The sequence below is a fragment of the Elephas maximus genome, chromosome 15 (assembly GCF_024166365.1).
Source record: "Elephas maximus indicus isolate mEleMax1 chromosome 15, mEleMax1 primary haplotype, whole genome shotgun sequence".
NCBI classification, from domain to species: Eukaryota; Metazoa; Chordata; class Mammalia; order Proboscidea; family Elephantidae; genus Elephas; species Elephas maximus.
In genome coordinates this window covers 73,421,816-73,439,021 of record NC_064833.1, presented here as the reverse complement: position 1 = coordinate 73,439,021, position 17,206 = coordinate 73,421,816, and the positions used below count along the sequence as shown (strand labels likewise).

The 17,206-nt window shown below is 38.4% G+C and overlaps 1 protein-coding gene across 1 annotated transcript in view; it reads left to right on the top strand.

The window, feature by feature from the left end:
- Window positions 1-14,989, top strand: part of C15H8orf34 (chromosome 15 C8orf34 homolog) — a 520,738-nt gene extending 505,749 nt beyond the window's left edge. Inside the window, 2 exon segments of the mRNA XM_049853855.1 lie at window positions 7,333-7,392; window positions 14,175-14,989. Coding sequence (XP_049709812.1) covers window positions 7,333-7,392; window positions 14,175-14,182 — 68 coding nt within the window. The 3' untranslated portion in view covers window positions 14,183-14,989.
- The last annotated feature ends 2,217 nt before the right edge of the window (window positions 14,990-17,206 follow it).

Here is a 17,206-nt window from a genome sequence, read left to right as displayed (position 1 = left end):
CGCTAGATACTTTTAGAGGAAACACATCCCCAAATGCCATGCCCATTTCTGTTTGTTTCCTTATGTTCCTGGATATTGCTTTACTAGGTCTTTGAGAAAATCACGCAGACTTTTAAAAATATTTCATCAGGCTGTTCTGTATGTTTCAGTGGGGTGTTTTGTCTGAATAATTTATCCCACCATTACTTGGTGTGGGATTTCTCACTCCAGTATATTTCAGTAACTTTGGACAGACCACATTTTCAGATTATTGTATTTTGTTTTCATAGACTAAGAAAGGATTTACCCTTTCATTGCCTTAATATGTGCCAAACAGTGTCAGACACCCAGTATGTGCTTGGTAAATGTTAGTGGATTCTAAGTTTTACCTTTAGACTAAGAACTAAGTATGTATCATTTAAAATGGCTTCTATTTATATAAATAATTAATGATAATATTTAGTTTATCTGCTATCCCATTAGGTTTACAACCTCTCACTTATTATTAGGTTCCTATTTACCTTTGCTAAAGTTATGATTAATGACATCGTGTGCTTATTCTTCCATGGAATTTGTTCCTAGTCACTTCCTAGGTGTTTACTGCTATTTAATAACAGCTCATCTTTTATTGTGAGCATACATATCTGTCACTTAATTATCTCAGTGGGAGACTAATTTCCTTTTTCTGGAGGCTATCCTGGAGTGTGAATAAACTAGGAGTCAGGAGACTCATGTCCTGTCCTGCTTCATTCTGGTGGTCCCCAGGCTCATAAGTTGCAGACAATGGGCTCACACTGAGGCACATCTATATTTGCTTGTTTCTCAGAGTTCAACTGTCAGAACTACATTAATTGTATGGAAGTAAAGGAGAATGGTCTTCATGATCGTCTGTCAAATACTTTCTGCCTTTAATTTGCTAACAAAGAATGGCTTCTTTTCATTTGTGAATTCAGCCCATTTTTCTGTATTCCAGAAACCCTGGTGGTGTAGTGATTAAGAGCTTAGGCTGCTAACTAAAACGTCGGCAGTTTGAACCCACCAGGTGCTCCTCAGAAACTCTATGGGGCAGTTCTACTCTCTCCTATGTAGGGTCACTGTGAGTCAAAATCAACTCCACAGCAACGGGTAGATAAGTAGCCTTAATTATTCCATGCTTCCGCATTCTAACTTGCTGCCTCTAATATGCATTTGCACTGCAGAGGAGGGAAGGGTACTCTGATTGTGTTATTGAGTGCTTTAAGTATTCTCCCAGGCTGCAAAAGCTCACGGTTTTTTATCAGGTAAGCATTTCATGCCTACTAATGTGCTAAGTGGTATAATTACTAATCTAAAGGTTGGTGGCTCAAACCCACCCAACAGGGCCATGAAAGAAAGGCCAGGCAAGCTGCTTCCACAGAGATTACAGAAAAGAAAACCTTATGAAGTAGTTGTACCTTGTAACACAGGGGGTAACCATGAATCAGAATCTACTCTATTGCAAGGTTTTTTTTTAAATTCTTTTTATTGTACTTTAGATGAAGGTTTACAGAACAAGCTAGTTTCTTATTAAACAGTTAGTATGCATGTTGTTTTATGATATTGGTTAACAACCCCACAACATGTCAACACTCTCCCTTCTCAACCTTGGGTTCCCTATTACCAGCTTTCCTGTCCCTCCTGCCTTCTAGTCCTTGCCCCTGGGCTGGTGTGCACCTTTAGTCTTGTTTTGTTTTATGAGCCTGTCCAATCTTTGGCTGAAGGGTGAACCTCAGGAGTGACTTCATTACTGAGCTGAAAGGGCGCCTGGGGGTCATACTCTCAGGGTTTCTCCAGTCTCTGTCAGGCCAGCAAGTCTGGTCTTTCTTTTTGAGTTAGAATTTTGTTCTACATTTTTCTCCAGCTATGTCTGGGACCTTCTATTGTGATCCCTGTCGGAGCAGTCAGTGGTGGTAGCCGGCCACCATCTAGTTGTACTGGACTCAGCCTGGTGGAGGCTGTGGTAAATGTGGTCCATTAGTCCTTTGGGCTAGTGTTTCCCTTGTATCTTTAGTTTTCTTCTTTCACCCTTAGAGGCATATTCGTATTAGGTTTCAACGTGTCTGAGCAATTACGTATGTAGGCATAATAAAGAGGGTATGTGAAGATGAATAAGAATCTAAGCACAGAACTTCAAAAATGAGGCATAATGAATCTTTCTCACCGAGTTAGCATATATTCTAACAGAGATCTAATTTCATAATAAATTGGGGGAAGGTATCTGATTCTCTAACATAAATTATCTCCACAATGTCTATTTTGGGAGTACATTTAGAATAATAACATTCCATTTTTCCTTCAAGCATACTATGAGCCATTGACATTTCAAGGCTTATACAGAAACATCTGCTTCTCTAAAAGAGGAGGAAATGGAAGAGTGCTGACGTTTATTAAATTTCTATTGTTATGTACTATGTAATATCTCTTTTAATCCCCAAGTCAACCTAATGTGTAGGTGTCATAACTCCAATTTTACAAACTCAGATTTGTTAGCTATCCTTTCTCAAGGATACACAGTAAGTGTCGCAATTTACATTCTAACTTAATCCAAAGCCGTTTGTTCTACTCTGAAATTCCAGTCCATCTTTAGAAGAAGAAAAAAAAAAAAAAAAATGAGGAGGTTCATACACAGATAGCATCAAGAGAAGAATTACTTTACTGAGCAATGAAAGAGTTTATCATAAAGAAAACATAAAACAAGAAAATAAGAAAAAGTGACACGTAAAGAAACAAGTAGTAATACATTTGAGTAGGAAATCTGCTTTCAATAGAAACTTCAACTTGATTTAGTTATATTTATACTGTGTTCCCAATTATTATCTACAAGGAAAGCCATCCAGAAAATTAAGGGAGACATATATGAAAAACAGAAAAATTAAAAATTTGACAGAAGGAAATAAATAGCATGTAGTAATTACATTAAGCATGATTCCAATCCCATAATAAAGTATTATAAGTAGAACAACCGTTCAAAGCATGCTGCCAAATTTCTTCAAAATGCTTGTTTTGAAATGTTGACTAAATATTCTAAATATCAGCTTTAGTACAATTAAACATTCTTCATACTAAGAACATAGCTTTTCTTTATATTCTTAAATGTAAGTCATGTGGGTCTTTCTCCTTAATATTAAGACATAAAGGTTTATCCATTTGTTAACATTTCAAGTAATTTTTTTAAATGTCTGTGACTTATAAAATACTTCATAATTTATTAATTTCTTCCACAATAAGTAATTCTAGAAGTTAACCTAGTAGGAAAAAATTCGTTTTACTATTTCTATTTTACATAGTAAATGTTCAATAAATATTTAATAAATATGCATGTATTCAATATGTATTTATCTAATAAATATTGACTGATTTAGTTAAATGAATGACTGTATGAATGAATAAATTTAGTTCAAATTGGTTAATTGACTTTCAAAGATTTCTCAGGAAGTGGCCAAGCCAGACCGTCCTCTGATTACACTGGGAGGCAATAACATCTAGAAACCTAGGCAGCTATATGTAATAAATGACTTAGTGATACACACTACAAAACAGGGTATGTTCAGTGAGCTCTCGTGTTCAATGTGTTGTTCCTCCATATTAATGAGAGTTCAATCAGAGTTGCAATGAAAATGGTACATTAGTACAACATTCACATCAATCCCTACACATGCATCTGTAATGCATTGCTTCAAATTATTTGTTTCACTATTTTTTACTAAATAAAGCTGCACCTATAGCATTATCCTGAAGAAGGAATCAAGAGGGTTCAACCTGTGAGGAAAAAACATGTGTGTGTGTGTGTGTACAGTCTTTGTTTCTAGATTTGATGGCTACTCTTGCTTACTGGCACAGTGGTTAAGTGCTCAGCTGCTAAGCAAAAGATCTCCCGTTGGAACACACCAGATGCCCCATGGGAAAGAGATGTGGCAGTCTGCTTCTGTAAAGATTTCCAGTCTGCCTTGGAAACCCTATGGGGGCAGTTCTACACCATCCCATAGGGTCCTCATCAGTCAGAATTGACTCCGTGGCAGTGGGTGGGCTCTTGCTTACTTGTGTGTTCCCCCACCAAAACTGCTTTATTACTTACCTTTCCATAAGGAGGGGAAATAATGGGCCATCCCCAGTATATGGAGTCCTACTTCAAAACAGAGGGAACCAGCATCAATCTCCATGATAGAACAACTTTATGCCAAAATTGAGTTCAGAAATTTGAGATCAGTTAATTCTTCATCTTTTATCCCTGTTATCCTTGCCTACTCTGCCTTACTCCACTGCCCCCTGTAAAAATAGAAGTTTCTTTTGTATTTATATTCTTAACTACTTTTTATTTTCTAGACCTTCCCACTATCTCCTACGGGGCTGGAATTTAATTGCAAACTGACTATCCTTAAATGTTATTTAAAGAACACCTTCCATGCCTCTCTTGCCGTATTTGAAATGGGTTCTTCCTAAAAGATAGTGCTTCCCTCTTAGTCTTCTCCAGGGGAAGCTGTCCTTTCTTTTGATTGTCATATGTCAATGCGCCATGAGGTAGCAGCAACATTCTAGTTCCAGTTTTTTTTTTAATCTCATGCTGTTTGTCATGCTGTGTTCTTCCTTTTCTTGTCGTTGTAATCTTACCAGTCACTTCTCTTCACTCACATGGGATGTTTAGACTGTTTTCCTCTCTATCACAACTGTTGCCATCAGAAAATTTTAACCCTCATTTGGATGACTTTCCAGCATCTTACGAATTAAAATTCATTGGTTCACTCAAATTTAGTCATCTTCCAAGGCAATGTGTTTTTTTTCTTGTTTTTGCAAAAAAAAAAAAAACTCCAACTCTAAAATCTTACATTAGCATAACTTACGCCCTGTGCAAAACCTCCTACCCTTACAATTTTCTTTTTCCTGTCAAGCCTATACTTTAATCCCCTTTTGGTGTCCAAACCCTCGATTAAATCCTATTTCTCCAAGTATGTCAGGCCACAGCTGCCCTCCGTCTTCAGTCTACAGTCCACATACAGCAGTGGTTACCAAAGAAACAGTCTACAGTCTACATAGAGCAGTGGTTACCAAAGAACCAGCATGAGTGCCAGCAGCTCTTGGGAACTTGTAAAAATGAATTTTCTCAGCCCTCACTCCAGAACTATTGAATCAGAAACTCTGACGGTGGAGCTCAGCAATCCATTTTAAAAATCCCTGCAGGTGATTCTGATATCCTCTAACATTTACCCTGGTGGCATAGTGGTTAAGAGATACAGCTGCTCACCAAAAGGTCGGCAGTTTGAATCCACCAGGCGCTTCTTGAAAACCATATGGGGTAGTTCTACTCTGTTCTATAGGGTCACTATGAGTCAGAATCGACTTGACAGCAACGGGTTAGTATAAAGCATCAGTTCAATTGCTTTCTGCTTTTAACATCTTTGAGATTTAAGGAGCATTCAATCATGAGTGCATGGTTATTTTATTTCAAAGTCCTTCCAAATTTAAGAGTCCTAAAAACTTACTAAGGATTCTCGTCATTTTCATATCTTCTGTATTCAATCACCATCCTCAATCCAAATGCTCTTTGCAGTTTCTATTCATCTAAATTTGAATATTGTGAAAGTGTTAAATGCCCATTAATTAAAGATGCTTCCAAAGGTGTTTCCCTCATAACCATCCTCTGTGGAGGATACTGAGAGATAATAACTTGATCAAGGTCACCTATATAGATAGAGGTGGAGTCAGGATTTGAACTCAGGTCTCTCTGAATACAAAATCCATCCTTTTTTTTCCCCACTGAATTATATGAAATAAAAACTGAATTAATATGCCTCTTTTACTCTAGTTGAAAAAGCATTTACCAATGAATTCTCTGTAGACTTAAAAAATGGGTGTTAGATGAAAATTAATTTTATTATTAAATAACTCTGGTAAATACCAGACTAAATAGTTTGTTTTGTTTTGTTATTTGGCAGAGCTTATCAGAGCCTTTAATAAGCTGATGAATATTTTGATCATCCAAAACACAGATATATGTTGTTGTCCAAAATTCTTTGACTAGGGAACTATTTGTTGGTGGATCACCTATTCTAATATCTTGCTGGACTAGTCTTCCGAGAAACTGCTTTGGAAAATCTGGACTTAAACCTTTTACTTTCAAGGCACTTCTTTAAGACACCTGAAATTTCTTTCATCTCCCTAATTTCCTTATTTCATCTGCTATACCCTCTGTTTGTTTTGACACTCTTTTAAACTAGAATATTCATCTCCCCTTGTCTCACAAGGCACTGCTTTTCCTGTCCTTCAGAGATAGCTTCATATTCTAGTATCCTGTCTCAGGGTTGCTGTCTTTGTTTCCTAGTGCTGTTGTAATAGAAGTACCACAAATGGCTGGCTTTTAAGGGTATAAATTTATTTTCTCACAGCTCAGGAGGTAACACGTCCAAATTCAGAGCAATTACTCTTGGGAAAGGCTTTCTCTCTTTGTTGGCTCTGGAGGAAGATCCTTGTCTCTTTTATTGTCTGTAGCCTCTGTGTCTGTAACTCTGGCTTCGCTCAGTTTCTTGGCAATCCTCACGTGGTATCTCTTCCCCTCCCTCCCCATTTGTGCTTGCTTGTCTCAGTGTCTCTGGAGCTCTTTATAACTCAGAAGCGATTAGGTTTAGGACATACCCTACACTGATGTGGCCTCATTAACAAAGTAAAGAAAGCGCTATTCCCAAACAGGATTATATTCACAGGAATAGGGGTTAGGATTCCAACACATATTTTGGAGGAACACTATTTAATACGTAAGAGTTGTGCTCAGAGAAATTGCATTTAGGATGTAATGCTATGTGCCAGGCATTATGCATGGAGTGTATTTATATGTATATACACTATCTCGTGTAAATATCACCATAACTTTGTGATGATATGTTAATTTACAGATTTTATGACATCACCATATGTAACATGTAAACATCCTACCCTGACTAAACTATATCAGGATTTCAGTCTGTAATGCAGTCTGTAAAGCATGACTTTCCTGTCCTTACCCACACTGGGCATCAGAATTATATCTGCAATTTAGATATTGTCTTCCCCAGTCCACATATCTATTCATAATACTATATGGAGGTACATTTTGCCCCTGATTTTATAAAAAATCAACAAGAATTTAAGTAGCAAATGACTGAATTGTATAATGAGAATATATACACTGTTAAACAGTTAAGTTATATGTAATTGTAGCTCACTATTTTTATAAAGTATAATGTAGTTCTTCTATTAGTTTCAATTAATCTTGACTTGAAATTGGCTAAGTCACTAGGGAATTATGAGTAATAGATAATTTTTTTGCAGTCCAGTGTATTACCTCTTTTTTTTTTCATTGTGCAGGTTCTGCTGAACTTCTTCTTTGTGTTCCATGCTCTTCTTGTCCTTCACTGGTCTACTCTGGTATGTTTGCTTCCTTGTATTAGGGCATTTAATATCACTGTCAGATAACTATGGGTTCTATCTACGACTTCTCAAAGTTCACAGCCCTCTTTACCTCTAAAGAGAAAAAGATATTTTCCCAGGTACCCTGCATGATGTTTCCTTTTTCTTTCTATGGAGGTTCATAGGTGTCAGGAACCTCACTGAGTCTGTATTCTCCCATGACAAGGTGGTGGGATGGGGCTTTTGAACACTTTCCTATGACAGAAAGAATCACTTCTAGGTGGATGTGGAATGAAAACACATTCCCCCACTATGCAGATCATGGACTCTGTGCTGCCATTAAATATGTCCTTGAGTTCTCCATGGGTATTAGGCTGCTTTATGAACTGGATATATAAAGACTCCCCCACGTGTCTGTTAGTTTGTCGTACTGTGGGGGCTTGTGTGTTGTTGTGATGCTGGAAGCTATGCTGCTGGTATTCAGATACCAGCAGGGTCACCCATGGAGGAAAGGTTTCAGCTGAGCTTCCAGACTAAGACAGACTAGGAAGAAGGACCCGGCAGTCTACTTCTGAAAAGTATTATGAATAGCAGTGGAACAATGTCTGATATGGTGCTTGAAGATGAGCCCCCCAGGTTGGAAGGCACTCAAAAGATGACTGGGGAAGAGCTGGCTCCTCAAAGTAGAGTCAACCTTAATGACGTGGATGGAGCAAATCTTCCGGGACCCTCATTTGCTGATGTGGCACGACTCAAAATGAAAAGAAACAGCTGCAAACATCCATTAATAATCGGAACCTGGAATGTGCGAAATATGAATGTAGGAAAATTGGAAATCATCAAAAATGAAATGGGATGCATAAACATCAATATCCTAGGCATTAGTGCACTGAAATGGACTGGTACTGGCCATTTTGAGTCAGGCAATCATATAGTCTACTATGCTGGGAATGACAACTTGAAAAGGAATGGTGTTGCATTCATCGTCAAAAAGAACATTTCAAGATGTATCCTGAAGTACAGTGCTGTCAGTGATAGGATAATATCCATACACCTACAAGGAAGACCAGTTAATATGACTATTATTCAAATATACACACCAACCACTAGGGCCAAAGATGAAGAAATAGAAGATTTTTATCAGCTGCTGCAGTCAGAAATTGATTGAACAGGCAATCAAGATGCATTGATAATTACTGGTGATTTTAATGCAAAAGTTAGAAACAAAGAAGAAGGATCAGTAGTTGGAAAATATAGCCTTGGTGATAGAAACAATGTCGGAGATCAAATGATAGAATTTTGCAAGACCAACGGCTTCGTCATTGCAAACACCTTCTTTCACCAACATAACCAGTGACTATACACATGGACCTTGCCAGATGGAACACACAGAAATCAAATAGACTACATAGGTGGGAAGAGACAATGGAAAAGCTCAATATCATCAGTCAGAACAAGGGCAGGAGCCGACTGTGGACCATCAATTGCTCGTATGCAAGTTCAAGCTGAAACTGAAGAAAATCAGAGCAAGTCCACGAGAGCCAAAATATGACCTTGAGTACATCCCACCTGAATTTAGAGACCACCTGAAGAATAGATTTGATGCATTGCACACTGGGGAGCAAAGACCAGACGAGTTGTGGAATGACATCGAGGACATCATCCATGAAGAAAGCAAGAGGTCATTGAAAAGACAAGAAAGAAAGACCAAGATGGATGTCAGAGGAGACTCTGAAACTTGCTCTCCAATATTGAGCAGCTAAAGCAAAAGGAAGAACTGATGAAGTAAAAGAACTGAACAGAAGATTTCAAAGGGCGGCTCGAGAAGACAAAGTAAAGTATTATGACATGTGCAAAGAGCTGGAAATGGAAAACCAAAAGGGAAGAACAAGCTCAGTGTTTCTCAAGCTGAAAGAACTGAAGAAAAAATTCAAGCCTTGAGTTGCGATAGCGAAGGATTCCATGCGGAAAATATTAAACGACACAGGAAGCATCAAAAGAAGATGGAAGGAATACACAGAGTCATTATATCAAAAAGAATTAGTCGATATTCAACCATTTCAAGAGGTGGCATGTGATCAGGAACCGATGGTAGTGAAGGAAGAAGTCCAAGCTGCTCTGAAGGCATTGGTGAAAAACAAGGTTCTAGGAATTGATGGAATATCAATTGAGATGTTTCAACAAACGGATGCAGTGCTGGAGGTGCTCAATCGTCTATGCCAAGAAATATGGAAGACAGCTTCCTGGCCAACTGACTGGAAGAGATTCATATTTATGCCTATTCCCAAGATAGGTGATCCAACCAAATGTGGAAATTATAGAACAATATCATGCACAAGCAAAATTTTGCTGAAGATCATTCAAAAACGGCTGCAGCAGTATATCGACAGGGAACTGCCAGAAATTCAGGCAGGTTTCAGAAGAGGACATGCAACCAGGGATATCATTGCTGATGTCAGATGGACCCTGGCTGAAAGCAGAGAATACCAGAAGGATGTTTACCTGTGTTTTATTGACTATGTAAAGGCATTCGACTCTGTGGATCATAACAAATTATGGATAACATTGTGAAGAATGGGAATTCCAGAACACTTAATTGTGCTCATGAGGAACCTTTACATAGATCAAGAGGCAGTTGTTCGGACAGAACAAGGGGATACTGATTGGTTTAAAGTCAGGAAAGGTGTGCGCCAGGGTTGTATTCTTTCACCACACCTATTCAATCTGGATGCTGAGCAAATAATCCGAGAAGCTGGACTATATGAAGAAGAATGGGGCATCAGGATTGGAGGAAGACTCATTAACAACCTGTGTTATGCAGATGATATGACCTTGCTTGCTGAAAGTGAAGAGGACTTGAGGCACTTACTAATGAAGATCAATGACCACAGCCTTCAGTATGGATTACACCTCAGCATAAAGAAAACAAAAATCTTCACAACTGGACCAATGAGCAACATCATGATAAATGGAGAAAAGATTGAAGTTGTCAAGGATTTCATTTTACTTGGATCCACAATCCACAGCCATGGAAGCAGCAGTCAAGAAATCAAAGGATACATTGCATTGGGCAAATCTGCTGCAAAGAACCTATTTAAAGTGTTGAAGAGCAAAGATGTCACCTTGAAGAGTAAGGTGCACCTGACCCAAGCCATGATATTTTCAGTCATATCATATGCATGTGAAAGCTGGACAATGAATAAGGAAAACCGAAGAAGAATTGATGCCTTTGAATTGTGGTGTTGGCGAAGAATATTGAATATACCATGAACTGCCAAAAGAACGAATAAAGCTGTCTTGGAAAAAGTACAACCAGAATGCTTCTTAGAGGCAAGGATGGCGAGACTGCGTCTTACATACTTTGGACTTGTTGTCAGGAGGGATGAGTGTCTGGGAAAGGACATCACGCTTGGCAGAGTACAGAGTCAGCGGGAAAAGAGGAAGACCCTCAACAAGGTGGATTGACACAGTGGCTGCAACAATGGGCTCAAGCATAACAATGATTTTAAGGATGGTGCAGGCCTAGGCAGTGTTTCGTTCTGTTGTGCGTGGGGTCGCTATGAGTTGGAACCGACTCGATGACACCTAGCAACAACAACATATAAAGACAAATATCAGTAACTTCTCTCAAGTATGTCACGGAGAGAACCAAAGATGTTGAGTTTGTCCTTAGCCCTCACTGAATCTCAGAATCTTAAAATTGGAAAAGACATTTAGAACCACCTACTCTTTTTTACTCCTTACCCAGCTGAATGCTGGCCTCGTCACTGCAATAAACCAAAAAAAAGAAAAAAACCCTTTGCTGTCCAGTCAATTTTGACTCGTAATGACCCTATAGGACAGTGCAGAACTGCCTCATAGGGTTTTCAAGGAGCAGCTGGTGAATTCGAACTGCTGACCTTTTGGTTACCAGCCAAACTCTTAACCACTGTGCCACCAGGGCTCCCTTCACTGCAGTACCCCTACCAGATGGTCATTACCCAGTCTCTGTGGGACACCTTAAGTAATAGGGATTTTTACTATCCTCCCTTGACCGTTCACTCAATTTGATCTGCTCTAATTTTTTTTTTAATTATTAGAATTACTAGAAATATGTATACTTTTTGACTCAACAGTGTCATATTTAGGAAATTACTTCCAAAGAAATAATTTATGCATTGCACCACTATGTAGTTATCAAAATATCATGTTCAGTGCCACGTTTCATAAAGTCGTTGTTGTTAGCCACTGTTGAGTTGACTCCAACTCATGTGTGACCTTATTACAACAGAAAAAAAAAAAAAAAATCCCAATCCTGCATCATTCTCACAATCACAAAAGCATATTCAAGTCCATTGTCGTGGTTACTGTGTCATTCCATCTCACCAAGGGTCTCCCATGCCCCTGTTGGTCCTCTACCTCACCAAACATAATCTCCTCCTCTAGGGATTGCTCTCTCCTGCTAACGTGTCCAAAGCAAGAGAGCCAGACAGTATTTTGTTGTGATCCATAAGGTTTTCATTGGCTTATTTTCAGAAATAAATCACCAAACCTTTCTTCTTAGTCTGTCTTAGTCTGGACACTGCTGAACCGTGTTTATCATGGATGACCCTGCTGGTATTTGAAATACCAATGGTGTGGCTTTCAACATCATAGCAACATGCAATAAAAACACAGATGTAAAGTGTTTTATAATAAAATGTAGAAAACATGTTAAAATGGAAACAACGACCAACAAAAGATGGTTGATTAAAAAGTTATAGTAATATTTATAATGGAATACTGGGTTATAGTAATATTCATAATAGAATACTTGGTTAGGACAGGATCAGATATATATGAACTGAATATACACACATATTCTGACGTAGAAAGATTTTCACAATATAGTACATGATAAAAACGAATCACAAGATAGTATATTAAATGTAATTCTGTTTTTTTGCTACGTATAGTGCACAAGCACACATGCAATCATTTATTTATACCTACAAAATGTTGTCTGGATGGATATACACAGAAGTGTATAGTGTGATAATAGCTCTTTTTTTATTTATAATATTTCTGTAATAAACCCGTTCTGCTTAAGTTGTAAACAATGTTTAAAGTCTATTATAAAAGAAATTACTGTCTTCTTTGACTCCAAAATCTGAATCCTTGTAGCTACTTTCTTTCTAGCTCTGTCCTCTTGCGTCATTTAAAAAGAGAAAAAAGGTATTCTATTCCACGTAATAACTACAACTGTAGGAACGCACATGCTCCTGTTTCATGTGGTTCTCTTCTTCAGTTCTAAGTGTTCTTTGTGTGACATACGGACATATTACTATTCAATTCAAGAGATCAACTGAGTAAATCTTTCATGTGATTAATATTTAATAAAGGCCTGCAATGAATCGGAGGAGCCCTGGGGCACAGTGGTTAAGCATTTGGCTGCTAACCAAAAAGTCAGCAGTTTGAATCCCCCAGCCGCTCCTTGGAAACCCTGTAGGTCAGTTCTACTCTGTTTGGAAACCCTGGTGGTATAGTAGTTAAGTGCTATGGCTGCTAACCAAAAGTTCGGCAGTTCAAATCCACCAAGCGCTCCTTAGAAACTCTATGGGTAAGTCCAACTCTGTCCTATAGGGTTGCTATGAGTTGGAATCGACTTGACGGCAACAGGTTTGGTTTTTTTGGGAGGGGGGGATGAACCAGAAGCTATGCCAGGGAATAGCACATGTTGTGTCTGGGGGCCATGGCACCTATCATAGTTCTTCTCACCGTGGAATTCACACAATGAATGGTGGAGAAAATATGCATGGATTAATTATTTACACAAAACTTTGATGGTTGTTGTAGAAGCATTAGTGTGGGAGAAGTGTATACAGAAGGAAAATTCTACCTTAAGTAGCAGTCAGAGGGTCAGAGAGTGAAGTTTAAGGCTAAGACTTAAAGGACTACAGGAGTTAGTCAGACAAAAGGGTTAGCTGGAGTTGGTTGAGGTATGTAGAACATTCCGGATAGAGGAAAAGTATGTATGTGCAAAAAGAATTGGGTTCTCTTTTTTTTTTCTCTCCCTTCTTCCAGTCCTTTCCTCCCCAACTCTCTTGATTCCTTTCTTCCTTCTTTCTTCTCTCTGTCTTTCTCTACCTGTGTCTCTTTCTTCTCTCCTTGTCTTCCTTTAAACAAATATTTATTGAGCAGTCACCATGTTCATAATATTCTTTCAGCTCCTGTGAGAAATGTGGAAATTAATACTCTTCTTTCAGAATGTTCTGGTCTAGTGAGTGAATCAGAAACATCAAATATAACTATGGTACAAACAGAACAAAACACATAGAATTAAGTATTCTAGGATCGTAGATATTTCCTTCTTGCCATCCTAAGCATGTTCTTCTGAAAAAAAAGCAAAAGAACTTTTCCTGATCAAATAGTGTCAGCAAATAGTTTCATTGCTGAAGTAGGATTCATACACCTTAGTGCCACCCAGGCTTTCTGGATTCAGTTTTCCAGGTTCCTTCCAGGACAGTAATTGTGTACACACCTTGTAAGTATTTCTTATTGGCAGTATTTGGAGAAAAGCCAATCTATTTTAATGTTAAACATATTTTTATTCAGAACATCTACTTCCACATTACTCATACAAATGCATTTTATATAGATATCAGAAATGAACTTACTGGCAGCAATATTTGGTTAGTAGTGGTAATCTCTAAAGTCAAGACATTGAAAATGTTTGTGCAGGGTATAAGAAAAGCTTTAAAATCCCAATCATTCCTTTTAATATGCTATAGCATAGTCATGTTATTAAGTATGTTTTCCTTTGTTTCCTTTCTCCCCTGCAGGTCTGTGAAGCAGGCAGAAGAAGTTGGAGGTGGCCCTTAGAGAAATTGCCATTTTTCAAATCCTTGCTTATAGTTCTAATTTTATTTACTAGGTGTAATCATTTAGAGAATGGTTATTTTTATAATATTGATAATTAACAAGCACTGTTGTAACCAGGGGGTATCAGAGTGTGTCATCAGAGATCACTAACCCTGGCAAAGGATTCTGGAGTGGTCAGGATGCCTGCTGCCTTTTGACATGATTAGTGTCCTGGGTTTAGATTACTTTATACCTAGCTATTAAGATCAATATTTGATATGAAATATTGCCTGATTCAAAGAACTTTGCTTAAACTTTTTCTGTATTTTAACTTGTCTAGGGTTTTCTACTCCTATTTTTATAACATTTTCTCATTTTTTAGATCAATAAACATTGTACTTACCCATATGTGCCAAGACTGTGTGCCATTTAGGTCTCTGTGAGTTTAGCTGTTTGGTTCTCATCACCTGCCATATGCGTTTGTGCAGCAGCAAGGCCATGGCTCCTTTCTACAATTACCTTCCTTGTTCCTATCAAAACAAATCACTGATACATCAATGCTAAGTGGATCAATAAGGAATGAAATGCATGCCCCAAAATATATGCAATCAAAATTCCTTGATCATTTATCCGATTATCAAACCCAACTAAGATTATCTGTTTTAAAATTTGATATATGCTCGCTTTTGGAATGTGTTATGCATTGATGCCAAGTGAATGGATCTAAGCAAATCTATTGAATATATCTTTATTGTCTGTTTTTTTGCTTATTTGTCTTAGTCTAAGTTTGCTTTCTGTACCCTTCAGGCATAAGGTTATATTATAAAACTGCCTGTAGAACTGTCAAAGAAACAAATGTTAAAGGCCGGAACATAGTTAAAGAATAAACAAAGAAATTTGGATTGTATGAATTATGTCATATTCCTGAATCAAATAATATAATAAAATTTTTACACTAACATTTTCTTGTGTATATAATCTCATGAGACTACTTTTCATAAAGGTTATTGCTTTATACAGAAATAAGCAAATGAAAAACTTAGAAAACAGTACATTTTTTAGGAGAAAGGAGAGAAGAAAAGAAACTAAGTTTATGTAACCAGAACACTCCTCTATTTGAAAATCTTTAACCAAAGAATATTTCTTCAGATATCCTCAACTGAGGATCCAAAGGCTTTTCCTACTAGAAATATTCTTTTCTTAAACACACACAGAAAACACACACACACAAAATATGTCACCGCCAATGCCTTCATCTGAGCCATACCTTCTTCTGTTTCTGTCCATCATTTGGTGGGTTTTTGTCTTCCTCTTGCCACTCTTCTTTTTTCAGAGACAATCTTCCTACCAAATGCCACACTTGCCTCAGGAATCAGACCCACCAGGATATCAGAATGTAGCGTTACTGAAGATGCTAAGTGGTTACACACACACACACCCGCACACACATACACACACAGAACCTCTTTCCTCTCTTCTTTATCAGTTCCTTTAACCACTTCCACAGGCCAAGGACAGTAAACAGTGAGACCTCAAAAAAGGGAATTTCTCCAGGCTGCTCTCCTATCTGCTGTTTCAAATGTCACACATGAAACCTGAATTTCTTGACACTCATCTTATTTTTTCCTTACTCACTTTGCCTATCTGGGGATTGTTAACACAACCATAAAGTTATTGCCATGGTAGAGCTTGAAAATCCAATGAAAGAGGAATCTACACATGGTCCTCAGATTCCCCACTCACTCTAACATGACTACTGTGGACAGAAGGCTTTGGGGTCTATGTCATACCACAGGCTCTGGGTGCCCTTGGTTGGGACTATGGTGGCTCCTCATCTTCTGAACATGGAGGCCAACCGCTTTTTCTTAAGCCATCACTATATAGTGGGGAAACAGATATATGAACAGAAAGTTTCAATAAAATGTGGTAATGTACAATATTAGAGGCATTTACAGGCTAGGCTACTAATGGCAGCATAAAAGAGCAGTTCCGAACCCATCTGGGATCTGGATGTAAAAGCAGGTGGTCTGTGGGGTGGGCGGGGTATAGGAGAAGATGATGTTGGAGATGATACCTGGAGGAGATGCTGCCTCAGCTGGATCCCAAAAGGTGAAACACGGTCAATTGAGCAAAGAAGGTAGGTAGGAGATCTCAGTGGATCCAACCTGGAAGCCTGAGTGGCCAGGATGTACATGAGGATGAGCATAATAAGCATGTGCTATTTGCTATTAGCACATAACCCAGAAGCCAGTGCTGTCGAGTCAATGTGGTAATAAAGTGGTCAGGGACGGGGCTAGGAAAACCGCATATGCCATCCAGTGGTCTTCAACCCTGGTTCAACTCAGTCTCCATCCTCTGGGACTAAGATTCATTTGATCTAAGGTTGTATTTTTTCCAAATGCTCCTCATTTCATACCAGCAAATAGCCAAGGTTGAGAATCATCACTGAAGGGAGCTACTGAAGATTTTCAGCGATGGAATGAGAATAACACTCCCAGACAGAGAGTTAGGATAACAGGAGGAGTGGGAGACACAGGCAGTGGGAAGGCCTAGAAATCAGAACACCAGTTAGGAGTCTGTTGCAAGGGTTCAAGTAAAATATCATAAAGGTTGATTTAGGTCTGTTACGTCCAAAGATGGTAAGGATCTAACTATGGTTGTAATATTCTGGAAGCAGGGGCGCAGATAGAATAAAAAATGTTTAATGGTAGAATTGGCAGCTCTTGTGGAATTATTATACATGGAGGGAGAGAGGTAGCCATCAAGAGTGCCTCCCAGTTTTATAACTTGGGCCTGCGAGTGGCAATAGGACAGCAGGAGGAAAAGCAGCCAGGGGAGATGGGCTGCTGGAGATGATAACTTCAGTTTAGATATCTTGAGATGGAGCTGCCTATAGGACATTTGATCTGAAATGTCTAGCACGTATTGGGGCCAAACTTGGGGACAAATCTGGAGATGCAAATTTGTCAATTATATAAATAAAAGGGTTTGTGAAAACTTTGAAGATTGATCA